The 25935-nt window shown below is 48.6% G+C and overlaps 1 protein-coding gene across 1 annotated transcript in view; it reads right to left on the reverse strand.

The window, feature by feature from the left end:
- Nucleotides 1-20824, reverse strand: part of VSTM4 (V-set and transmembrane domain containing 4) — a 98518-nt gene extending 77694 nt beyond the window's left edge. Inside the window, exons 1-2 of the mRNA XM_086680250.1 lie at nt 20696-20824; nt 11893-12291 (exon numbers count right to left, since the gene is read on the reverse strand). Of these exons, the coding sequence (XP_086536376.1) occupies nt 11893-12291; nt 20696-20750 (454 nt within the window). The 5' untranslated portion in view covers nt 20751-20824. The remainder of the gene's footprint in view (nt 1-11892; nt 12292-20695) is intronic.
- Nucleotides 20825-25935: the final 5111 nt, after the last annotated feature.

Below are 25935 nucleotides of genomic sequence, written 5' to 3' on the forward strand. Positions count from 1 at the left end.
TTGGGGGGCCATGGGGACATCAAACTGGATGGAAAAGGCACAATGGCAGGGAGACCCTCAAAGTTTGGGAAGCAGAGGCAGCCTTGGGAAGCAGGGAGGTCAAAGGATTACTAAATAGAGCAGGGATGAAACACAAGTGCCTAGATGCAGGGACACAGGATAGAGGGGGTAAAGGGCATGTGGAGGGGCTATAGGGACCCTAACATCCCAGTAATGGGAAGACAGTGGACTTCGTTTATGAACTGTATGCCTGATGCACACAGCGAGTGACCAGTCAACACTGAGCATGGAGAACAAACACAGGGTCGGGTACTTCTGTGCATCGACAGGGACAGAATAAAGTGAACTTCTTCAGAAAATATCATTATTTGAAAAAACAAAAACAAAACAAAAAAAATATCACAACTAGTCACACGTTACTCTGCATTGATTTTTGTCCCCTAAAATATCAAATCTTCACCTCATTTCAAAAGTGATTTTGGAATTTCCACTAAAAAGAATAGCTTGTCTCAGTCTCTAGGGATGTATTATGCTCTCCGTTTTTAGGACAGAAATATTTATATTAAACTGATGGGCCCAACTCCTTAAAAAGCAAAATTATCAGTTATTTCTTTTGACCTAAGGGCATTGAGAATCAAGAATGCTGGAAAATCTCTGCACTGGTGTATTTAGTCAGAAAACTCTGAACACCTCAATAAATCACCCCCTTCGAGAAACACCTCACTGGGCCTCTTCATCTGCCTCCTGGGAAGTACCCCCAAACCTCTGATCATACTCCTTTATTTCCATCCTGATTGCCTTCTTCTGTCGACTGCACCCTTCCTATATCTCCACATGACTCCTGGGTACAGGGCCCTCGGGACTCCACCCCCTGCTGTCCCTGGGGTCGGGCAGGACCTAACGCTGCTATTGACCTCGTCGTATCCCACCTACTCATGAAGAATGAGAGAGAAGATACTACCTAGAGATGACTGTCATTGGAGTGGAAGATACAAGGCTCGCTGGGCCCCTGGGGATCAAGGTGAATGCACTGGTCCCCACCTAGGACCCTGTGCTCCTCTGGATTTCCCACAGACTGACCTTCTGGCCTCCTGACAAAGAGCTGCTGTGCCTTCATCCTGTGATGCTGCCCTTCTACTAAGAACATTTTGCCTTTCCCAGGTGGCCAACAGGCTGGCCTGGAGGAGCCCGGACCAACAACACCAAGCCAAGCTAGTTCTTTCCCTTGCCCCAAATGTTGGTGTTTTCTGGAGCTCTACCCCCACCCCTGCCTTTTGAGATGCTCATCTACCCCCACGGTTACAGCTTCCTGACTCAGATGCCACTTGCCCAATCAGATAGGAGCTTTGGCTCCACATGCCTGTGTCCCTAGCGGGCATCGGTGCAGGGTGGCCTCCAGACATCTGGCTCTCCATCCTGAACGTCCCCCGTGAACTAGCTGCGGGCACCACCCTGCTCATACTACTGAGTTAGACCTCTGGGGGCCAGCCACAAGCGCTCTCTTGCCCATACCCAGTCGGTTACTAGAGACTTCTCTTCTGACCTCTTCATGACCCTCCATTCCTACTGCCGAATGTAGTAGGGACCCATGCCCTGAGCAGCCAACACAGGGATCTGTCAGAAGACTTAAATGCTTCGTGGGTTTTCCAAGGCCTAAAGCAGAGGACACCCCCTCCCCCGCCCCCAAAACCGCCTGATGATAAAATCACCTAGGCTTCCTGTTAAATCTTCAAATTCCAACCCAGGCCTATAGACTGGAATCCCCTGGGCAGGTGCTTGGGAATCTTCATGTTAACAATGGCCCCGGTGATTCTAATCATTAGGCAAGGTTGAGAAGAATAGCCTACAAAATCAAGTGCAAATTCTCTAATATTCAGTACAAACCCCTCCACCATCAGCACTGCCTGCCTCCCCTAGTTATTCCAAGGTTATCACCCCTACTCCGTCTCAGACTCCAGCTGTCCTGACCCACTGTTACAGGGTGCCCACACACTGAGATGCCACTTCCTCCCACTTCCTGCCCTGTGGAAATGGCGCTGCCTTCTCCCTCATCCTTAGAGGCTCTCCTATGTGTTGAAATTGTGCACACCTTGATCCTTGCACATACACTGTTACATATCTGCCCCCCTTACAGACAGATCTGCCCATGTTTCCCCAAGTTTCCAGCACAGCAGGATCCTGGCACAGAGCAGGTGCTCAGTAAAATGCCCACCGAGTGAAGGGATAAATGAGTTCACCCAACACCACTGAGCACCGTAGTCAATGTGTTATTTTCCGACGCAATTTGTTCGCTAAGCCCAGCAAAGCTTCCTCAGCTAAACTGATCACATCTCTGGAGGCTGCCACTCATTTCCTTATCAGCTTTGCCTCTCTTCTCTAGTTTGAGTCGATCTTTCTGGAAATGAGGTTCCCAAAATGGACTGATGTAGTCCCCATTAGTCTCACCAGGGCAGTACACACGACACAGCCGCCTTCCTCCCCAGGGATACCAGGCCAATTTGTACGTGGATGGAAATAACACCGGCTGTTCGCGCTGCCATATCACATTGCAGACACACGCCTGATTCACTGCCACCATCACCAAGGTCCCTTCACGACAGCCTCTTAGCCTCCCGTTGACTCTCCAACTGCGCCTGTGATACGTCTTCCCCAAATGTGTTGCTCTGCCATTTTCCAAGTTGAATCTTATTCTGTTATTCCCTGCCTGTATTTCTTACCTCTCTAGATTCATTTTTATTACGTTTCTACTCCTCGCTGACATTAGAAAACATTTCCCAATTCTGTGTTTTCTGTAAAATTCATTGGGGTGATGTGTGCTCCTTTTTCAATGTCATTGATTAAACAGTTAAATGAAATCAAACCTAACATTGACCCTCCTGGTTTCCACTGGAAACTTCTCCAGAGGGTTCAAGGACATGTGTCACTTAGGACTTTTTGATCCGTTTTCTTTGCAGGAAGGGCTTCTTGCTCAGTAAGATGCTCATGTAGCCCAAGCAACTGAGTAATCTGCACAACATTCTCTACCTTTCTTTCTCCCTCTGTGTCATAAAAATAACATCGATCATCTGGTATGACAATTTCTCTAAGATAAGCTGAGCGCGATTCACAGGGCGTCATCTACAGGGTCACATGTTTTCAATTTTCATTATAGTTTTCAATTTCATATAGTGCTGTGCTTCAATTTTCATTATTTGTCATATCGTGTTGTACCACACAGCACCAACAGCCCCGTAGTCAAGAGCCCCCTTCCACAATCTCACATGTATGCGATTTGCAGATAACACTTAATTTATTACGTCCCCTGTCTTCAAAATCCCCATTTTCCATCATGTTTTAATAATATGCATAGTTAAAACATAAAATGGCAAGTTATGCTTTGCCTCAAATTAATACAACTTACATTTCTTAGCCAGCTTACAGAGAAGTTTCCAGGAAAAAAAATAAAGCCATGAAAAATTCATATGTTAGTGCAGATTTTTTTCCAATAACTTGCTACTTACTTTTTTCACCACGTTTACCTGCTCAAGGACTTACCCCAAATTTGGGGAAACAAAATATAGAGAACAAAGTAAAGCCAATAACACCGCAGATATTGGGGTGAGTTGGTTATTTGGTTTGGGCTTGCGATTTTTTTTTTTTAATTTTGTATGACATTTATAAAGCATTTTATGGGCATATAGATAATGAGCTGGACTTTATAAGGAGCCACCATCCCAGGGATGCAGCACGGATGTGTCGGCTTACACACAGTTCCCTGAACCCCCTGTAACTCCATTCCTTCTTCTCCCCTTCAAAAGATCAAATCAAAGCATAAGGGATATGGACTGACAGATGATAATACTTGATTCCACTATCATAGATGTAAACAATTTAAAGATGCTAGACTTTGGGGCGCCTGGGTGGCTCAGTCAGTTAAGCGTCTGACTTCGGCTCAGGTCATGATCTCACGGTTCGTGAGTTCAAGCCCCGCTTTCGGCTCTGTGCTGACAGCTCAGGGCCTGGAGCCTGCTTCTGATTCTGTGCCTCCCTCTCTATCTGCCCTCTTCCCCTCGCACTCTGTCTGTCTGTCTCTTTCTCACTCCCTCAAGAATAAATAAATATATATTTTTTAATTTTAAAAAGATGCTAGACTTTAATCGGCATTCATGAAAAGTCAGTTGTGGCACCACAGTAAAATCCATGAGCTACATTTATTCAACAGCTTGGCAAATGAGTTTCCCAGTAATAACCTCTTCAACCCGAAGACCTGCTGATCACATTTCTGTCCCTCTCCTCTTCAGAGAGAACATCTGACCTTTCTTAAGTGGTGACCATTCACAGGTAAGAAAGAACTCCAGCTAAGGAAAAGTGAGATGTCCTGGAGTGTAGGAAAGGTACCCGATGTTAGAGGCGTGCCCAGTGCCTTTGAGACAAGGATTCTGAGGCCCCTGCCACAGGTTGGGATAAAGTTGTCCTAGGCCCTAATCTCCTTACAATTTCAGTGTTTCAAAATGAAAGCTCTTTGAGTATCTGCCTGCCTGCCCATTGGTAGTTTTCCTTGCGGAGCAACCTGTTTTACAGAACACGAACTTGCAGAAAACCTTACTCCCCTCTGATCACCCATTTCTCTAGCCCACCTTGCAGGCGCTACACTGAATCAGGAAGCCAGAAGCCACGAACTTGAAACAAGCTATGAGTTGCAACTCCTGCAAAGACCAGACCAGACTAGTCAGAGCCACAGTGGACCACAGCCCTGACCTTTCACCTTTTCCTATCTTTATAATGCTAAAAATCACCCAGGGATGGAGGCGGAACAGGCAAATAACACTTACTTTGTGTGAAGGAGCATGTTCTGTTAACTGTGCCTGCGTATTTCCCCACCTTTATATGTTTAGACATCGCTCCTTTCCTGCCTCAGCCCCTCCAAACACTTTCCGCAGCCACTGTTCAGGGAGCAGCCCGGTATCCTTCTCACTAAGGCTGTCTCCCTCATGCCCGGACATGAGCTTGCAGTAATGCTATCCATGCCATCCTTGGCCTCGTGTCTGTTTCTACCTGGGAGTCAGAGAACCCTGAAGTCAGTAACACCTTGATTTAAAAAAAAAAAAAAAAGTAGGAAAGTAGGTTTTAAAACTTTAGGCTATCTCTGACATGTTTCTAGATGGTTTTATTATTATTATTATCATCATCATCATTTTTAACACTTTAATTTTGGGGGGGGGGGCAGTTTTAGGTTCAGAGCAAAATTGAGGAGAGGGTACAGAGATTTTCCAGACCCCCCCAGCCCTTACACATGCATAGCCTCCCCCACTGTCAACGCGCCCCCACCCACCAGAGGGGTACGTTTGTTACAATACATGAGCCTACAATTACACATCAAAACCACCCAGTCTATTGTTTACCTTAGGGTTCACTCTTGGTATGGTACATTCTATGGGTTTGGATAAATTAATAATGACACGTATCCTCCATTATAGTACCATACAGAATGTTTTCATTGCTATAAAAATCCTCTGTGCTATACTTATTCATCCCTCCCTCCCAACCCCTGGCAACCATTAATCTTTTCACTATCTCCAAACTTTTGCCTTCTCCTGGAATGTCATATGGTTAGAATCATAGAGTATGTAGCTTTTCATTCACTGTGTAACATGCATTTAAGGTTCCTCCAGGTCTTCGTGGCTTGATAGCTCATTTCTTGAGATTGGGTTTTTAAAAGCGTTCTAAGAAACTTAAAAAGGAAAAGGTAAATTACTAAGACACATTGTCAGGCCAAACCCAATTGCTTTTCTGATAGGCTTACTAGTAGGGATCACAAAAAAGTCATGGATACCTCAAAGCTGGTTTTTCAGTAGACCAACTGACAATCACTAGCAGGGGCCATGTGGGCTAGATGGGAAAACATGGTCAAGGTAAAAGCCAAAATGGTCAAAGTAAAACTCCCAGAACTGTCAACAAAAAAGAGTACAGGTAGATGACTCACTACGGGCCAACGCAAAACCAAATGAGATATCAACTTGCAGACGTCCTTGAGAAGTAACTGAAAAAGTCTATATCTGAAAAAATAAGATAACTTATTATGTTGCCAAATACAAGTCAACAACCTTTCTATAAATCAGCAATAACCAATTTAAAAGAGGTGTGTGTGTGCACGTAGGGAGAAGGGGTAGATCCCACTTAGAAGCATGCAATACCTAGAAATAAACATAATAAAAAATGTTCAAGACTCATATTAAGACATCTTTACCGAATGATTAAAAATATCAGCCGGCATGCATGAAGGAACACGGCAGGTCCCTGGATAGGAACATTTAAAATCATAAAGACGTATAAGATGTATATACCCACACCAAAGTAATTTATAAAGTCAATTAAACCCCAATAAAATCAAACCCCAACATAATTTCTACAAAACTAAGGAAGAGCAGCTGAAGAAAAAATGAAATGAGACTAGGCAAGACATTTATTTTAAAACTAATGAGACTTGCCCTATTCTCTAATAATTAAAATTGTGCTGTATTGGTGAGGTATGGAGTTTACATTTAAATGTAGGAATTTAACTCATGAAAATGCAACATTTCAAAACAGGGAAATTTTATCTGTTCAGTAGATGACGTAGGGACAACAGGACAGCCATTTTGAAACAAAAAAGAAGCTAACTATTCCACACCATATATAAAAATGGATTCCAAAGAGAGAGAGTAAAATTTTCTTTTAATCCTTTAAAAACATTAAAGGAAAACAGAAAATACCTTTATAAGCTTGAGGTGGGAAAAAGCTTCCTAGATAATATATGAAGCCAAGGTACTATGTGTAATTTATTGAATAAATTACATCTCAATAAAAAATACAACTGAAAGAGTAAAGCATCTGACTTCGGCCCAGGTCACGATCTCACGGTTTGTGAGTTTGAGCCCCGTGTCAGGCTTTGTGCTGACAAGTCAGGCTTTGTGCTGGAGCCTGCTTCAGATTCTGTGTCTCCCTTTCTCTCTGCCCCTCCCCTGCTCGTGCTCTGTCTCTCTCTCTCTCTTTCTCAAAAAAAATTTAAACATTAAAAAAAATATATGACTGAAAAAAGGAATACCATAAAGGGAAAAAATGGCAAATCTAACAACATAAATATCTGAAAATGTAAAATATCTATATGGCAAAGAAAAAAAAATAAACATAAACACAGTGTAAGGTCAAATAACAAACTGGAAGAAAATTTTGCACCGTTATAGCAGCTAAAAGAATTAATGATCAGAAAAAAATATATATATGTGTGTATATATACATATATATATATACACACATATATATATGAAAAAAACGGCAACCAATTAAAAAACAGGCAAAGGTTATGGACAGGCAATTGACAGAAGAAATTTTTTTAAACAGTCAATAAACATATGACAAGATTTCAACCTCACTACCTCACTAATAATTGAATACAATAATTGAAATTAAATTGTATTGAATATAATAATCAAAATTAAAACAACAAGGAAATATTATTTTTCCCATCATAGTGATAAATAATGAAAAAGATTAATAATATCCATTGTTAATGAGGCTTCAGGGAAATAGACTCTATCATGCGATGATAGAGCATAAATTTCCAAAATCTTTTTGGAGAGCATACGGGCATTGTCTATTAAAAATTTAAATATGCATAGCCTTAGGCCCAGCAATTCTCTTTCCAGGAATGTAACCAAACAGAAACACTTGAAAACGTGCAGAAGGGTGTTCACCGAAGCACTTGCTGTGTTAATGAAAAATTGGAAGCTTCCTAAGACCTCAGCACTAGGGGGATGATGGTGTGCAGTTTGGCATTGTCTGGCTATGTGATATCGATCACAAAAAAGTGTAAGTAATATCATCAACAATGCTTGTACAGCATGAAGTGTAGTGTTGTTAGAATGCATACGTGTTGGTGGGCACTGAGTGCCCACAGAAGACGGACTTGAAAGATATAAAGCACGGACTGACAATGATTACTTCTGGGGACGGCAGTGAAACTGGGGATATTAAGATGTGAGATAGATCTCTGTGGGCTAGCATACACAAAGAAGTCCTTTGTGATGGAAGAGGAAGGATGGACAAAGGCCTCGAATATGACATATGATTGGAATGGGCCAAGGGAAAGAGAAGCGACTTCTCCAGAGAAGGTGCCATCATCAAGTCATGCCTACCTCAAAGTCATCCATGGCAAGAAGTGCTATCAAAAAGCATTTCATTGATTCATCAAGTACTTATTAGGCATCAGCTGTATACCAGGCACTCATAATCATCATCATCACCGTCATCATCTCTGAAAAGTCTATATTACATAGACCAATCCGCGGGGAAAAGGCATTTTCGATGCTGGTGGGTATATGAATTCATTAACTACTCTAGAGGTCAAGTCACCTCCTTAAATTGTATCAATCTAAATGGTACCAATCGTTAAACTGAGTATTCCTTTGGACCCAGCAATCTTATTTCCAAGACTCTATTCAAAAGGCAGGGACATTTGTGGAGATTTACCGACCGTAATTTTGAACAACTTAACTGTCCAATAACAGTAACTGAAAAGATAAACTGTAGTACATCCGCATCATGAAATACTATCCTGCCGTTAAAATTATGTGATGGGAGCATAACTAACAACACGGGAAAATGTGCACACTAAGCCAGTCAGAAAATACTTATGGTATGAGTGGAATTAGGTTTTTAATTTTTATTTGCATAAAAATGAGTATACAGATTTACACTGAAATGTTAAGTTACGCCTGGGTGGAGATATTACAAGTCGTTTTTATCTTCTTTAAACCCTGAAACCTATTTCTTCACGTTCTTCATATTTAGTAGTTCTCTAATTGAACTATATTATTTTTGCAATAGAAAACAACCAACATGTGGAAATCAGGGTAAAACCCTGTGACACTTGCTCTGTGCCAGGAACCATCCCCTCAATATACAGTATGAATCAACCTCCTTTTTCAACAGTGAGATGAGAAGACAGTATGCACCCACCTTTCTTTCTGGGAGTTCACAGTGAAAGACAAGCAGTTTTATTCTCACATCAAGAGTATGCAAGGGGCGCCTGGGTGGCTCAGTTGGTTAAGCGTCCGACTTTGGCTCAGGTCATGATCTCACAGCTCGTGAGTTCGAGCCCTGCATCGGGCTCTGTGGTGACAGTTCAGAGCCTGAAGCCTGCTTGGGATTCTGTGTCTGCCTCTCTCTCTGCTCCTCCCCCACTCATGTTCTGTCTCTCTCTCTCTCAAAAATAAATTAAACATTAAAAAAAAAAGAGTATGCAAGAAGGAGAGTGCGATAGTCCATGGTCAAGGAAGGGCAGTGAGGAGGGGTAGTGTTGAAAACATTCCCAAGAAAATTTCCCCTCTCCTGGGAATGGCTTGAGAAGCCCATAGGAAGGAGGAGAGCAAAGTGAGTATATTAGAAAAGAAAGAATATGGGGCCCAGTAGAGGAAAGGCACTTACTCCAAAACACTTCTGAGAATTCCTATTCAGTATTATAACACAAAAATATGTGCCCATTGTGTTTGTTTTGTTCTGGTTTTCCATACAACAATTATTTTTTTTTTTTTTTTTAATTTTTTTTTTAACGTTTATTTATTTTTGAGACAGAGCATGAATGGGGGAGGGTCAGAGAGAGGGAGACACAGAATCCGAAACAGGCTCCAGGCTCTGAGTGGTCAGCACAGAGCCCGACGCGGGGCTCGAACTCACGGAGTGTGAGATCGTGACCTGAGCCGAAGTCGGCTGCTTAACCGACTGAGCCACCCAGGCGCCCCCATACAACAATTATTAATGTGAGGTGAAGATTTAGGAAAACAAGGCCCCTGGAAATGAGTGAGGGAAAGGACCTGGGGAAAGGCGCCCCAGGAGGCTGGAGCCACGGGCCTGTCCCCCGCCTTGCCCAGGAAGGACAGAGAGCCAAGCTTCCGCACACTCCCCCCAGCCTGGGGCGGACATGTTCCAACCTAAACAAGCCAGTCTGCTTTCAGGTCATGTATTTGGAACTACCTTTCCTTAACCCTCCTGATGTAGTCCCCTTGAAGCCTGTGTGGAATATTCTAGAAGGCATGGTCATCACTTCCTAAGGTTTCTAATCTTCCTGTCAGAAAACCACAGTCCTGCTCAGAGGCTGAGGCAGTGTGAGGAGCAGGAGGCTCTGAGGCGGAGCAGACACAGCAAGGGAGGCCCAGCTCTGCTGTGAGATTAGAATCACTTCCAGGTGAGCTGTCAGAGGGTGTGTGGGTTGGGGGGGGGGGGCGGTGAGCATGAGACAGACAGAGAGACAGAGGAAAGAGAAGCAAGAAAAGAGTAAGGGAAGGGAAGGAGAGGGACGAGGGGAAGAACCAGAAATGGGAGGAACAGGAGATTGAAAGGGAAGGAGAGGAAGAAGAGAGAGGAGGTTCTGAGAAGAGAGCTGGGAAGGGGAGGAAGGGAGGGAAGGGAAGACAAGGGGGAGGTGGGGGAGAAGAAGAAGGGGGGGGAAAGGTGTGTATTTTCAGTGAAATCTTAAGAACTACCTCAGGTTTGGGGTGCAGGTACCTAAACGAACATTCTAGAAGGAACCCAGCTTCCCTCACTGAGGGTAGATTTGCATTAAATAATGAACGAGATGATTGCACTTGAATGTAAGAAATCTTTACATCCTTTCTAATTGGCACAGAGTCGTTCCTAACAAGAGCTGTAACGTACAGTTCCAGAATACACTGTGACATAAAAATAAAAAGGATGTGCGTGAGACTTTATGTTTCGGAGCCAAGTGGATATTCAGAGTGGATTCCCTCCTCAGCCTTTGGTCATCTGATGTATTTTTCTGTTTTCTGTGCCAAAAGATATATTTATACTAATAGTCATTTGTTTTCTTGAATGAATATGCTTAGGGAGAAAACGTGCACATTTCAGATAATACATCATTCTGTGCTTAAGAACATTATAATGAGCAAACTCCAAAGGCAAATAAAGTTGTATTAAACACTATCTACATAAATTATCTACTTTAACATGTCCCTTATGCATATAGGATATTAAAAATACCCTTTCTCCTTCCATCAAAAAAAAAAAAAAAACCTTTTTACAACTGAGTTGTATCCCTTTTAAAAAGCTCATCAAAACGGCATCACTAATGCCTTTAACATTATATTACACGTATATAATAAAATTAGATTCTTTCCCACACTTGGGACCATCAGCTTTACTTCGTGTTCCTCTTTATCCTGTACCAGACCAAATTCAAGTTAGAAGCCATCAAAAATGCAATAGTCAGCACCCAAAAGCAAGTCTTATTAAAACTGTAGAACATTTGTGATTTAAAAACGTGATAACCCTCAAATATGGCACTTGGTAGTCGAGATGTTCCAGGACACAACCCGTGCCTCCTATCTTTCTCCAGGAAGGGAGGGCCACCTCTGGTCCTTTGCGTGCTTTGGGATGAATTTCTCAGTGAGATGTTGCCTGTGGCTTAGATCACTTCCTTCGGGCAACAGATGAGAGCCACCAGCCTGCCCTGCTCTGAGGCCCGGAAACTGACATCAGGACCTCCCAATGCATGCTCCTCCCACAGATACCCAGCACCCTCTAGCCAAAGCAAGCAAGCCTGCACAGACCTGAGCTAGGGGCGTAGCATGCACATAGCCAGTCCAATCTTTCAGACGTGAGGGTTTTACTCAGGGTGAGGTTGGGCAGCATGGGGCCAGGCACCGGCTCCTTTCTCTCCTTACTTCTACGTTAGCCACAGCGTCTAAGGAAAGGGCTATCCTCATCCCCACAGCCTGTTTCACACGGTCGTGGCCCACAGAGGCCACGAAGATGCATTCTAGCCCAACAGAGTCATCCGGGGGCCCCTATCTCGCTGACTGGAGCGAGGACCACAGATCTGAACCCCTTCTCTCCCCCAAAGAGTGAACATGCCCTTACCTCTCATCTCCGTCGCTGAGGAGCCATTGGACCAGGCGGTCCACTTATTTCTGTGCTTGCTGATTTCCTGGACTTTGCACACGTAATGCCCTTGATCCGCTGGCCGAAGGGTCAAAACAGAGAGTGTGTAGAGTGCCCCACGTCTCTCCTCGAGGAGGCACAGCCTCTGCCGGAAGGCACTGCGGCTATAATTCCCATAGTACTGCACCACCCGGAGCTTGGTCATCTTAACCATCAAGGCCTCCTGGGAGTTGGGGCGTGCAAAGAACCAGCGCACGGCCAGCAAGCTGTCCTTCCGTCTCTTCTGGGAGACGTGGCAGAGAAGAGTGGCATTTTCCCCCTCCAGGTAGTCAACCACAGGCCCCGGGGACACGGTGACATTGAGGGCCCCACACACCTCTGCAGAGAAAAAAAGGAAAGAAGAAAATGAGCACAGGCCCCGCCTTTCCCCACAAGGACGCACAGCGCCTCTTTTCTCCAGGAGCCATCTGCATGGCCAGAGGGGCAGGCCACCCTGATCCCGTCCACACTCACTCCGTGCCTTTGTGGTGGATGGAAGGACTCCTTCGGGAGCATGGCAGGGACAGGGGGTTTCTGCGGGCTCCCATGTCCTCACCCCTGAGACATCCCGTTCACAGGAGATGCTACTGACCATCTGGCCCAGACATAGTTTAAAAACATTGTGAATTAGCTGCTGACATTTAAAATCCAGGCAACTGGGGCGCCTGGGTGGCTCAGTGGGCTAAGCATCCAACTTCGGCTCAGGTCGTGATCTCCTGGTTCGTGGGTTTGAGCCCTGCATTGGGCTCTGCACTGACAGTGTGGAGCCTGCTTGGGACTCTCCGTCTCCCTCTCTCTCTCTGCCCCTCCCACGTGCTCTTGCTCTATCTCTCAAAATAAATGAACTTTTTTAAAAAGTTAAAAAAAAAAAAAAAAAAAAAAGATCTGGGTTTGGGAAATCTCTTAAAAATGTCCAGCCACATCCTATCCACCAGCCTGCCTCCCAGGGTCCACTTTGATCAGTTTCGTCCCGACCTGCCTGACCTGGCAATGCTGGGGGTCCAGGAGCTGGCCTTCCGAGCCCCTTGCCCTGTCTCAGCTTTTTCAACTGTAACCAAGGCAGAGCATCAGTACTGGTCAGGTGGGCATTAAACCAGCACCGAGGAGCTGGAACAACAGAGGCTTCTTAGGTTCTTGCTCTAAGTCTCCAGTGGCCTTAGGATCCACAGCTTCAGAGCTGCAGTGCAGGGATAAAGAATGAACGAACCCAGGAACAGGGAGAGCTGGGAGAACCGCCCCACCCCCCCAACAACCCAGAAGATGCTCCGAAATTCCAGACCTGGTCTACTACTTCCTGTCCTTTGTTTTCTTAGATCCACCCCAAGGCCTGCCCCTCCCTGGCTGCCGTTCTGCCCACCTTTGAGGGAGCCACCCCAACACCCACCCAGACCAGCCTGACCAGCAGAGCTCACAGAGGCCTTCCCCCAGGAGACGTGCTGCATGGGGACTACAGGGGCTCTGCAGTATGGCCGTCCTGCCCTGGGGCTCACGGATGGACTCATTACCTGGCAGGCAGAGCCCAGAAAGGACGTTTTACACAGGATGCCCAGAACCTCCTTCCATCCAAGCAAGACTGTCTTCACACCGCATCCCCTGTCCTCAACCTGCACTGCCAAGGGCCCAACAGCAGCAAACGCTATTCCCTGCCCGCCCCATTGCACAAGCAGGTGTCCCTGGGGAGTCATCTCCAGCCACAGCTTTCAGCCCCAAATGTCACCTCTGGTCACATGAAGGGGCTCGGGTCCTGATGTGAGGATCACCAGAAGCTTTGAACCCTGGCCAGGGCTGCAGGTATGCAAGGAGGAAGGGCGAAAAAGATGAAGCAAGGCCTGAACCCCTCCACTGCGAGGAGCAAGGGGAGGAGGCCCTGTGTCTGCTGGGGTGGGAAGTTCTCACATAGAAAATATTCTTCACTGTAAAAATCCCGGCGATAAATTAATCCTCCCATGTGGCTTCTGCTATCGAGTTCATAAACAGAATACCTTCCGAGATATGACTGGGGGGTCAATTTCCTTTCATTTTCTTTCTCCTCTCTTAGAACCCAGGGCCCCCCAGGACACTCCAAGATCCCTAACTCAATCACATCCACATAGTCCCTTTTGCCACATAAGGTAACATTCGCAGGTTCCAGGAATTAAGACACAGACATCTCTGGGGGCCATCATTCGGTTTTAACCCCATCGTGACCACCTTTTGTTACCTTAAAAAATAGGTGGGCATAAACTCACAAGAAAAAGGTTGGTGGCAGGTTGGACTCACCTTGTGGAAAAGAATGAGGACTTCTGTGTCTACAGCAGCAAAGGACAAAGCAGGCCCCAGGGAGACACTTTGGGAATGAAGGGCATCAACAACCAAGGCAGGCGCACATTCTCTAGTCACAATCTCACTGTGACAGACATCACTCATGTAAGACAACAGAGGAGGAACTGTCCTCACCCCGTCTCCCCTACACCTTGTCCATCTGCCCTGCACCTTGCCTGTGCAACATATTAAATTAGTCCAAGTCCTTCCTGACTGCAAAGCCCTGTCTTTAGTCCCCACAGGGGCAGGGGCTCCCTGGCGAGCAGCCACACAGCCAGGACAGCAGGCTGACCCACTCCAACCTCTGCCCTGGGATTCGTGGCAGGCAGAGAGCGGCAGAGAGGCAGCAGCTGGCTTCCAGGATTGAAGCCCAGCTCCGCCCGCCCCCAAAGGCCCCCCACTGGAGTCAAGGAGAGCTGGGGAAGGCAGGAAATTGAAACAATATGGGTGGGATGAGAGAGCCCAGACCCCACACCCCAGTCTCCTCCTATTAACGCTGCGTGAAGGAGGGATTATTTATAGTGACTGAAACCAGGAGAATGTGCCAAATGTTCGGTCCCATGGGAGGCCAGATTCCATCCTGGAGGCAAACGAGTAACCCTTGCACTCCTGTGGCTCTGGCCAGGAGTCAGCAGCTCCCATCGAAGCCAATGGGCTGAACCATCTGCCTAAACTGGCCCCTCCTCTTCTCTTTACCACACGTTAAAGCCCGAATCCCCACTCCTCAGGACTTGACTGTGTGTGGAGATAGGACCTTCAAAGAGGTGATTAAGTTAAAACGAGCTGTTAGGGAGGACCTTAATCCAACACGCCCAGTGTCCTTATAAGAAGATGACTTTGGGCACGGATATGTGCACGCACAGAGGGCAGACCCCATGAGGAGGCAGGGAGAAGACGGCCATCTGCAAGCCAAACAGGGAGCCTCAGAAGAAACCAAACGTGCAACACCTTGATCTCAGACTTCGGGCCTCCAAGACTGTGCTGAAAGCCCCCCCAAGTCTGTGGCACTTGGTTACGACAGTCGTAGCAAATCAATACACAGGAAGGCTCACTTTGGCCCTACGTGTGCCACCAACCCAGATATTTACACCCACTTTCAACTCAAGGGTATGGGCGGCGGGTGACTGAAACTCAGGCCCAAAGGCCCCTCAGGGTCTTAAAGCGTTGCTAGAGGACACAGGCTCTCAGGGGTCCCCCGGCCTGTGATGAGCCTTCTCTGAAAGCCAGGTGTTCGCAATAACACCCTCTGCTTGGCACTGGAAATGGCTAGATTAAACCCAGCGAACACGGCTTGCGTGCAGGCATGGGGAGAGACGGGAGAAAACGCAGGCAGAGGCCCCCAGTGCCCAGCAGACATCAGCTGCGCTGGGTATTTAGTTAAATACCAGAAAAGAAAGCACCGTGTAACATCCACCTCACCGTGGTGGCCAGGCCCCACATGGCTCAGCAGAGAGAGCAGCAGTGGGAGTCAGGACAGGCGGAAGCAAGGGCAAGCCCAACAGATGGAGTCGGGCTGACCAGAAGGAGAGTCCAGGCCTGCCCCTTCCGGGGCTCGGGCTGGATGGCAGAGAACACACCCCCTGCAGGGCAGAGGGGCCAGCCAAGCAAGCAAAGGCCAAGTCAGCTACCGGACAGGGGAGGGTGGGTATCACCCTCCTACCCCAGGAACGCAAGGGAGCAGCCCCGGGCGAGGCAGAGTCTCTCCTCTCCTGGCCTAGGAGGGAGAACTGTCAAAAAGTCATTCCAGCCCAGAGAAGAGCTGTTTCTTTTTCTTTTTTTTTTTTTACTCTTAATTTTAATTAATTAATTTATTTATTTATATTTAAATCCAAGTTAGTTAACATACAGTGTAATAATGCTTTCAGGAATAGAATTTAGTGATTCATCACTTACATACAACACCCAGTGCTCATCCCAACAAATGCCCTCCTTAATGCCCTTCACCCATTTAGCCCATCCCCCCCCCCAACACCCCGCCAGCAACCCTCAGTTTGCTCTCTGTATGTGAAGAGTCTAGAAGAGCTGAATTTCTTGCTCTGTGACCCTGCATTGCAGGGAACTAAGGGGGGAGGTAGACTGCTCAACCCTCTGCCCCGGGCACCTCTATGCTTATGCACTTAATCGGTCAACAAATACTTGCTGAGCAACAGCCACATGCCAGGCCATGTACAAGGAAGACAGCTTTCCTAAACTCATGGAGCTGAGAGTCCAGTGGGCAAGGTGGCCCGTCATCGGGAAAAAGACGCAGGAGTATTTAACTGCAAATAGTGTCACATGCTACAGAGAAAAGGTGCGGGGCTTTAAAAAATCAGGGCAAGATCCTAATCTAGTCTGTGGGGTCAGAGAAGAAGGAGACTCTGGGGAGGTGACTGTGAGCTAAAGGCTCAGTTGGAGTTCATGACATAAAATTCAGGAGAACAGCAAAGAGTGATCTTCCTGGAAGAGAGAAGGTTCCACCTGTGCAAAGACCCTTAGGCAGGAGGAACCTGGTGCAGCCTGGAAACAGAAAGAACAGTGTCCTCTGGTGATGTGCACCACACAGTGGCCCACAGAGCCACCCGTGCCTGCTGGTGGATCTCAGGAGGGTACTTTCTACCCCAGTAAGGGTCCCCCAAGGCCAGTTCTTACAGGAGGAATATGACAACACAGGCAGAGAAGAAACTGACCCAGACACAGCAACAGGATTCTGGCCACAGGGAACCCTATTCTTTCAACAAGCACATGCCTCACTACTTGGGAGCCCTGGTGCCCCATGTGGGCTGGGCACTGGGATACTCATGGCCCAGACCTTCCCAGTGGCTTGGTGGGGCTGGGCAGAGAGCCTGGGGTTGGCCCTGAACAAAGCCAGGCTAGAAACCTGGTGCTATGAGGTGTGAGACCCTCAGAGCCTGTTTCTTCATCTGAAAAATTGAAAGATGATGCCTCACGAGGTTAAGTGTGGGCTCCAATGAGAAAACACCTTTAAAATACCGGTATTAGTTTGTATGCTCTGAGAGCTGGGCAGCTGAGGGCTACAGAAAGTGACATACACGCCTATCCTCGAGCAGGGTGGGCTTCTTGAGTGTATGATCTGCATCATACAGGGCCCTACATTTGAAGGGGCACCCCACTTGGCTCAATCTCTGCTGTCACTTTCTTGACATTTTTGAATAAGGGACCCCAGATCTTCATTTTGCACTTGATCCCGCAAATGATGTGGCTGATTCTGACTATAAGCACACATCAAATTCCTGTGATTAGGATTTACGGGGTCTCACCCTGCTGTTCCCGCTTGGATAATGTCATGAGAAGGACTAACACAGCTCTGAAAACAGCTTAAAAGAACATCTTTGTACCTAATGGTGTATAACCTACTCACCTAGTACAAAGCCTCTGCCCCTCCCTCCAGCACTCATCATGAAGGGGAGGAGGGAAACTTTCAGCTGCAGGGGAGTGTAGGTAGGACTTCTAACAGAAACAAGGTACCCACCTTGCTTGGGACACAGGGGTGGGTATGGCCACCGGGATGTGCCAGTGGCTCTGTGTCCCATTCTCTTTCTCTGTCCTGAAGAAACTGCTCCCTCTCACTCCAAGAATTCCTCACTGCTGCCCTGAATTTTATGGCATTAACTCCAACTCAGCCTTCAGCTCACGGTCACCTCCCCAGGGTCTCTTTCTTCCCTGACCCCGCTCAGCCAGAAGTTACTACGTTTATGAAGAATGCAAACAGTGGGTACCAATCAGCAACAAAAATCTCATTTTTATTAAAAAGATAGTCTTGGGGCACCTGGGTGGCTCAGTCGGTTGAGGGTCCGACTTCAGCTCAGGTCATGATCTCACAGTCCCTGAGTTCCAGCCCCGCATCGGGCTCTGTGCTGAGAAGCTCAGAGCCTGGAGCCTGCTTCATATTCTGTGTCTCCCTCTCTGTCTGCCCCTCTCCTGCTCACGCTCTGTCTCCCTCTGTCTCAAAAATAAATAAAATAAGTAAATAAAATTAAAAAACATTAAAAAGATAGTCTGAATTTCAAATAAATCTCTGAAAGAAATACAATTGTATTACTTAAAAACCCATGGCACTAGGAGCCTGTGTTTATCAAGCACCAAGCAGAGATGTTACCAGACCTAGCCTATGGGGTGCTGCATTCACATTAGGCCATTACCTGAAAATAGCTTCCATCCAGGACAAAAACTGACATTGACCAATGATAGAGGCTAACAACGGCTGGGTGTGAACTCTATGCCTAGCACTGTTCTAAGCCCTTTAGATGTATTTAGTCAATTGATACTCAAGCTATGTTTTTTTTTCAATGTTTATTTATTTTTGAGAGAGAGACTGAGTACTTGCGAGCAGGGGAGAGGGGGAGAGGCAGACAGAGTGGGAGACGGACGATCCGAAGCAGACTCCATGCATGACAGCAGAGAGAGCCCGATGCGGGGCTCAAACCCACCAACTGTGAGATCATGACCTGAGCCGAAGTCGGACGCTTAACCCACTGAGCCACCCAGGCGCCCCATCCTGGAACTGTTTATCCCCAATTTACTGAGAAGAGGGCTGACACACAGAGAAGCTAAGCCCATTGCTCAAGCTCACATAAACATGGCAGAGCTGGCATCTGAGTGCAAGCCATCTGGCTTCAAAGGCAGCTCTCAACCACCACTCTGGACCACAGCTTGGCTTTTAGTAAATATTTTACCCTTTGGTTTCCTTTCCTATAAAATGAGGGTGGGACCAGGTAACCGCTAAGGTCCCACTCTGCCCCCAAATCAAGAAGCAGAAAAGTGCAGTGGTTAAGAGTCCAGACCAATGTATAAAGCGGCTCTGCCTCCCCGGGGCACCGTGGCGAGGAGTCATGGGTGAAACACTCAGTGGAGTGGGTGGCACATGGTGAGTCCTCCCTGAAGCAGGGCTGTCTGATTACCTCCGGCATGGCCTCAGGCACAGCCAGGGCAGACTCTAAAGGATCCCCAATTGCAGCTCTCAAGTCTCCTGAAAACATGAGAATGTCCTTGACCCCCCAAAAGTCTCTCCTGAGGGCACCCTCCTTGATAGCACCTGTGATTATTAAGAAGGTGGTCAGGGAGCCTGGGGCCCTTTGCATCCTGTTGGCTGCTGCCTACTCCACACAGACCACCACAACTGGCCTGGCCCAACCACCCCAGTCAAACTTGCAGTCACGGTCAGCCAAGGCAGGGACAGGTACAAGAGCATTTCCTTCCCACTGCACCGATTTCAGATTCAGCAGAAACCCCACTGCACTGGTAGCCAGGGAACAATGGGTGAATTTCTTCCCACTGTGATCCAAGTCTCTCCTCTTCAGACTCTGATCTACACTGGCTCAAATGCCAGCTCCACCACTCGGTAGCTGGGTCACCCTTGGAAAATCACTTAACTCAGAGCATCAGCTTCCTTATTCACAAAACAAAGCTTAGATGGTAGGAGTTCAGTCTAGGGCCAGGCTCCCTGGGTTCGAATCCCTGCTCCACAACTTACAAGCTTATGAACTTAAGGCAAGTCGACTGGTGGGCCTGTGCCTCAGTTTTCTCGCCTATAAAATGGGGATGATAACAGCACCTCCCCCAGAGGTCACAAACGGAGTTGATGTTTGCAAGGCACCTGGATATATAACTTTGGCTCCTGTCATGATTACTTGGAAGGGCTGTTGCGATTACATGACCTACTGTGTAGCACTACACAGGAAATGTAAGAGCCATTGACATACTCATTATTAACTATTATTCTAGCCACAGGGCCTTTGCAGCCCTGAGGCAGGGGGGCAGGGCTCGGGGAATAAAGAGAGCCACTTTTTCAGCAACTCAGAAGTGAGGGCAGCCACCCCAAGAGAAAGCCAGCAGCGCAGGTAGAGGCCCTGCTAAAGTAGGGTGCGCCGGTAGAGGGTCCCACTTCTTCCAGGCGTGGACACCCTGTCTCAGCGGGCCTGGTCTCCAGGACCGCCCACGGACAAGTCCCGGGTTGGGTGGCCGGGGCACAGCCAGCCCCTCGCACTGGGTCTGAGCAGCTCTCCGCAGAGGCAAAGGGAAGTTGCTGCCAGACTAACGTGCCCACAGTCGTTGGTCCCGAGTGTCGTGGAGAAAGAAAGAAAACAGAGCAACAACTAGGGCCGGCGGCGCGTCCCTTCAAGCTTTGCCCTCTAAGGCCTGGCCCCGCTGGGGCGCAGGGGCTGCTCCGAGTGTCCGCGGGGCCCCGGGGGCCCGGCGGAGGCGGGAAGGGGGCCCCGGCACCGCGGCCGCGGGGAGCCGGGGAGGCGCCGCCGCGCTCCGCCGAACTGGCGCGGCCACCGGGACGCGCGGAGCCCCGGCCCGCCGGCGCGGACGGGGAGGGGGCGGCCCGGAGGCGGCAGGGCCTCCCCGCCAGGCCGGGCCCCGAGCCCCGAGCCCCGAGCCCCGGCCTCCCCCGCGCGGGCTGCCCTCGCCCCACCCGCGCGCCCGGCCCCGCCGCGCTTACCCGGGGCCGGAGCCCGCGCCAGCAGCACGGCCGCCGCCAGCGCCAGGAGCCGCATCTCCCCGCCGCCGCCCGGCGCTGTGACGCCCGAGCAGCGCCGCCGCCCGCCCGGCCCCGCCGCCAGCCCGCCCCGTGCCGCGCCCGCCCCCCGGCCAGGGCCCCGGCCCCGGCCTGGCCCGCCCCTCCCGCGGCCCGCCCGCGCTGGCCCCGGGGCTGCTGGGTGCCGCGTGCCGCACAGGGCAAGGGTGGTGGGGGGCGGGGACCCCGCGATGGGCTCGCCCAGCGACCTGTGAGCGGCTCACGTCGCCACCCCCATTTCACAGATGGGAAAACTGAGGTTCTGAGAGGGGATCGCGGGACACCGGGAGTGCACGACCGCAGTGGGATTCACGGTCTTTTTGCTTCACAGAGGGTCATTGCTAGGGGGAAGGCCGCTTGGAGTTTGGGGCTGTTGGGGTGAGGGGGAACCACAGTGGGACCTGAGGCTAACCCGCTGCCCAGCAGAGCCCTGCCGTCTCTCCACAGGGAACTTTGTGAGCCAAGGAGCAGCTGAGGGAGAAAAAGCCCTCTCTGCCTGACCTGAACTGGGTACAGGGGATGTCAGGGGTGAGCTGGAAGGTCTTGGAAAACTGGGAGGGTCCACAGAGACAAGTTCAGTGTGTGTGGATTCCATTAACACCAAGGATCACTCAGGGTGCCCTCAGCCACAGCCTGGGCTAGGTACTTTGCACCACGTTACTGAATCCTGGCACTGTGAGACCCTGGGACAGTTCCTTAATCCCCCCCCTACCTCAGTTTGCTCCATCTGTACAATGGGGAAGTAGGCACATCCATCATGGGGTGTTTAAGATTGAGACAGTTCCAGTGAATGCATGGACCCTGGCCCTATGAATGTCAGCTATCATTACGATTATATTATAAATAAGGAAGGGGAAGCAGGAACACGAAGGGGCTGACTGGGTCACACAGTGAGGGAGTGAGCCAAAGCCACTCATCCCAGGTCACTTTGAGCCAATACTGGCCTCTTCACCATGTTTCTAAACTTGGAGCCCGACTGATGTGTTAGTCCAGGATCTCTAGAGCAAGAACAGTATATGTTAGTGATGTTCATGTGTGTCTGTCAGGAGAGGTCTTTATGGGGAAAAGGTGGGTCCTGCAAAAGGAGAAGAGCAGGGTCCCCACCTCCTTCCCATTAAGGGCAGAGGAGGGGTGGGGAAGGCATGGAGAGAGAGATGGTGGTGCCCCCTGGTGCTGAGTCACAGGACCTCTCCAGGAGGGACCATCCGCCCCTGCAGCCCGCATCAGCGGATGCAAGCCTTCGTGATCTCTCCAAATCCCAGGTGTTTCCCAGAGTCCCTAGTCCCCATAGGGCATCTCTAAATGGGAGACCCATTTAGAGCAGGCCCGTGCAGTGACTGGGCTGACCATCAAGGCAGCCTGACTGGGGGGAGCAGCCTCATACCTCATCCAGGCTGCTGAAAGGACCCAAGGAGTCGGTGGGGAGCTGGCTGCTGGTGAGCTGGTAAGCCTCACACCCCAGCCCTGTGGGGACCCAGGCTCCAGTTTTTAGAATAGCAAACTCAGGTTCAAAGAGGACCCCGGACCTGTCCGGGTTCTGTGGGTCCCAGCGTGTCTGACCTGGGAACTTGGACTCAGGCCAGAAGAAGAGCCTTGATTCCGGGCAGTGTAACCCCTCGGAACTTCATTCTCCAGAAGGTGAGATCTGTAAAATGGCATGTCAACATGACTGCACGTGGACAGGGAGCTAAGGAGTTGGCAGGACCGTTTGGTGTCTGCGATGACCTCACTTCACACTTTGTGCTTGCAATTTACTCTTCTAGTCGGTGGAAGGTAGAAGGGGCACATGCTGGCCACACTTAGGAGGAGCTAATTCCTTCTTTGATCATTGTATCTTTTCTAAATATCAGTCTCTCCCAGAAGGACCGAGCAGACATTCAACCCAGCATTAGGCCTCAATGCCCGCCCTTTGCTTTGCTTCCTCTGGTGCTGTGCTGGAGATTTGGGGCTGGAAAGTGCTTTTCTTGTGGTTCTGTGATACCGCACTTTGTTCTGTTTTCAGCTGTGTGTTCTCTCAGTAGTTTTCAGTTTCCCAAATAATCTACCAGACCATCTTGGTAAGACCTTTGCTGCATGACCCAGGAGTGGGGAAATACATCCACTCCCCAAAGGAGAAACAGCCAGTGGCCCAGATGAGACTCGATATTTAGTTTGCTCTGGACTGCGATCTCAAAGGCCTTCACGCTGCCACCTGCCCACTCACTCACAAGCTTAGGACCATTTGAAAATCCTCCACTGACTTATTTGTCCATCCGCTGGCTCTATCAGGTCTGACTGTGTTCTGAATTAGAAGAATAATACAAGCCGATTATTTTTTTTTATTACTTCTTTTAAAGATCCCTGTCTGCAGTTTCTGGACAAGGGTTCAGACTGTTCTAAAGTTGATCCAGATCAACATGTGGACACTAAGCTATGTGGAAGTCCTGCTCAACTAATCTGGATTCCATCAGTCACCACTGAAAGAATCTAGAAATCTGAGTTCCCTCAAAATAACCGCATTCTGCGACATCGTGGCAGGCTGGGGAGTAGAGGTCTCCTTTCCTCTTTCATTTTGCAGTTGTTTGCTAAAACCTGGGTCTGAGGTCAGAGTACAGGCAGGGTTCAGTAATCAGCTTGATTTTGTGTACAGCCAATATATCCCTAAACTAAAAATACCAAGGAAAAGTAAACCCTCTTCTAACGTGCTTGGCAGATTTCTAGGTTGCTTTTTCAGTCTGGATTTATACAAGCAATTGTTGAGATTTCTTCCATTCTGCTCACAAGCATTTTATCACCAAAAGCAGTCAGTTGCCCTCTTGAATTGTCACGGAAAGGGAGTGAACAAAGCATAAACTCTGGGTGCATCTGGGTGGCTCAGTCGGTTAAACTTCTGACTCTTCATTTTGGCTCAGGTCATGACCTCATGTTCGTGGGATCCAGCCTTGAATTGGGCTCTCCACTGACAGTCTCTCTCTCTCTCTCTCTGTCTCCCTCTCTCTGTCTCTCCACCAATGAAGCACACATTTGTGTGCACACTCTCTCTCTTTTCTCTTTCAAAATAAGTAAATAAACTTTAAAAAACTATAAAAAAGAGGGGACTCTGGGTAAAAAGGGTTTCAGCTCTCACTAATGGGGGAGAGGGGAGGATGTGAAGGCAGAGATCATGGTTACAGAGGCTATGTCCATCTAAGCAGAAGGAAAAGCCATGAGCTATCCATGGTGGAATTGCCATGAGGCCTGCAGCATCTGTCCCCTGCACAACTGGGGAAGGGGCGTGAAGTGCACTGCCCGAGAATAGTAGATCTAGAGAGAAATAGCTTCTCCAAACCAACCTCACCGGTGACCCTGATAAATTGGGATGATCCAGGCCCTTCACAGTGACCATGAGCTCTGTGCTAGGGACTCTGCAGCCTGGGTGGTTGCAGAAATATAAGGCCCCCAGATTCCAGAAAGCCCCAGAAGGAAAAGACTAGAGTGAGGGAAGGATAAGAAATTAGACAGGTTGTCTACATCACTCACCACAGTGCAGGCCGTGCCCACTTCCTCTTCCTAGTCATGTTGGAAACATGTACTGTGAAGGTAGCCCTTGAAGTCAACCTTAAAAGACACTGGGGCGTCCTGAACAAAGAGGGTGAGGGGCTTGTTCTAGGCCAGGGAGCAACGTGTGACAAAGCACAGAGGCTAAAGGACATAGGACTTCCAAGTTTCACAGGTGGCTTCTGGGGGCCTAGAAGACCAGTTTTGTCTGGGAAGTGAAATGTAATAGAGAAACAGGCAGGAACAAAGCCCTTAGAGCGCCCCGCCCCCCAGTGTCAGACCCAGGAGTTTGTGCTTCATCTCAACAATAGTGGGTGCTGCTGAAGGAAGAAGGATGTCACAAGGGTCCCCTAGAAATCACAGAGCAAGAGATGACTAAGGGAAAAGCAGGTTTGGAGGAAGAGGCTATATGGAGACTAATATATCCAATACCATTGACCGAAGATCTAATGTTGAGTTTTAGGGTCTGTAACTCACAGTGAAGGGAGAGCTAGAGAAAGAAAATCGATTCATTCTCAAGCCTAGGTGGGATGCCTTGGGAATGAATGCCACTGACCAGGATCTGTTCTCTGAGATGAGGGGAGGGTTGAGTACTGAGTCCTTGGAAAGCCAGTCCTACGCATTGCCCAGCATATGGTAAGTCATCGATCAGTATGTCCAGGATGCATCAGTGAATCAGTAAATAGAAAGGAAGATAGATCCGTTTGCTTGGGCCACCATAAAAAGATACCACAGACTGGGTGGCTTTCAACAACAGACATCTATCCTCACAATTTTGAAGGCTGGAAGTCTGAGATCAAGGTGTGGACACAGTTTCTTCTGAGTCTTCTCTCCCTGGCTTGTCTGTCTCCAACTCCTCCCTGTGTCTTCCCGTGGTCTCCCTTCTGTGTGTGTCTGTGTCATAACCTCCTCTTATTATGACACCAGTCATATTGGATTGGGACCCACGCTAATGACCTTATTTTAACTTGACTACCTCCTTAGGACCCTATCTCCAAATACAGTCACTTTCTGAGGCACTTTCTGAGGACTTCAATTCAGCCCATAACAGAAAGGAAGGAGGGATAGAGAGGAGGAGAGGGGAAAGCAGGTTATTCTTTGAGAGAGCAGCCAAAGAGGGAGCTGATGAGGGGGGCTTGCAAATAGAGTCAGGGAGGGGAGCCAGCAGACTATGTTGTCCCAGTCTCTGAGGTCAATTGTCAGAGAGGGAGAGGGGCAGCGAATTCCAAAACAGAAGGCAACGAGAGAACCAAGAAAAATCCCTAATCCTCTCCTCTTAACCTGAAATTGAAAAACAGTAGTTTGGAAAGAGACGCCTCGGGGGTACATCTGGCGTTTCTAAATAACAGGCTTTACTGGGCCAGGGGGATCTGGAGCTGGGAGCAGAGTTCGTGCCAGAACCCTGCCAAGGGGTCTCCACCCAGCCCCTCACCCTCTCTCATACACCCCGCTGTTCACACCCATCCTGGTCTCCCTGCTCCATTGGCACTATGCACTCAGGTGCTCAGTACTTTGGGTTGATCAGTGAAGGAAGTTTCAGTGGATCTTGGTTGAGTCTACTCTTTGAGAGACAGCCGGTGGCTCCGGTCACTGGGCAGCAGGAACCCCCTAGAGGGCTTTGGGAATGTGCAGGGCATTTTCGATTGTTA

The sequence above is a fragment of the Puma concolor genome, chromosome D2 (assembly GCF_028749965.1).
Source record: "Puma concolor isolate L17-30 chromosome D2, mPumCon1.1.hap2, whole genome shotgun sequence".
NCBI lineage: Eukaryota > Metazoa > Chordata > Mammalia > Carnivora > Felidae > Puma > Puma concolor.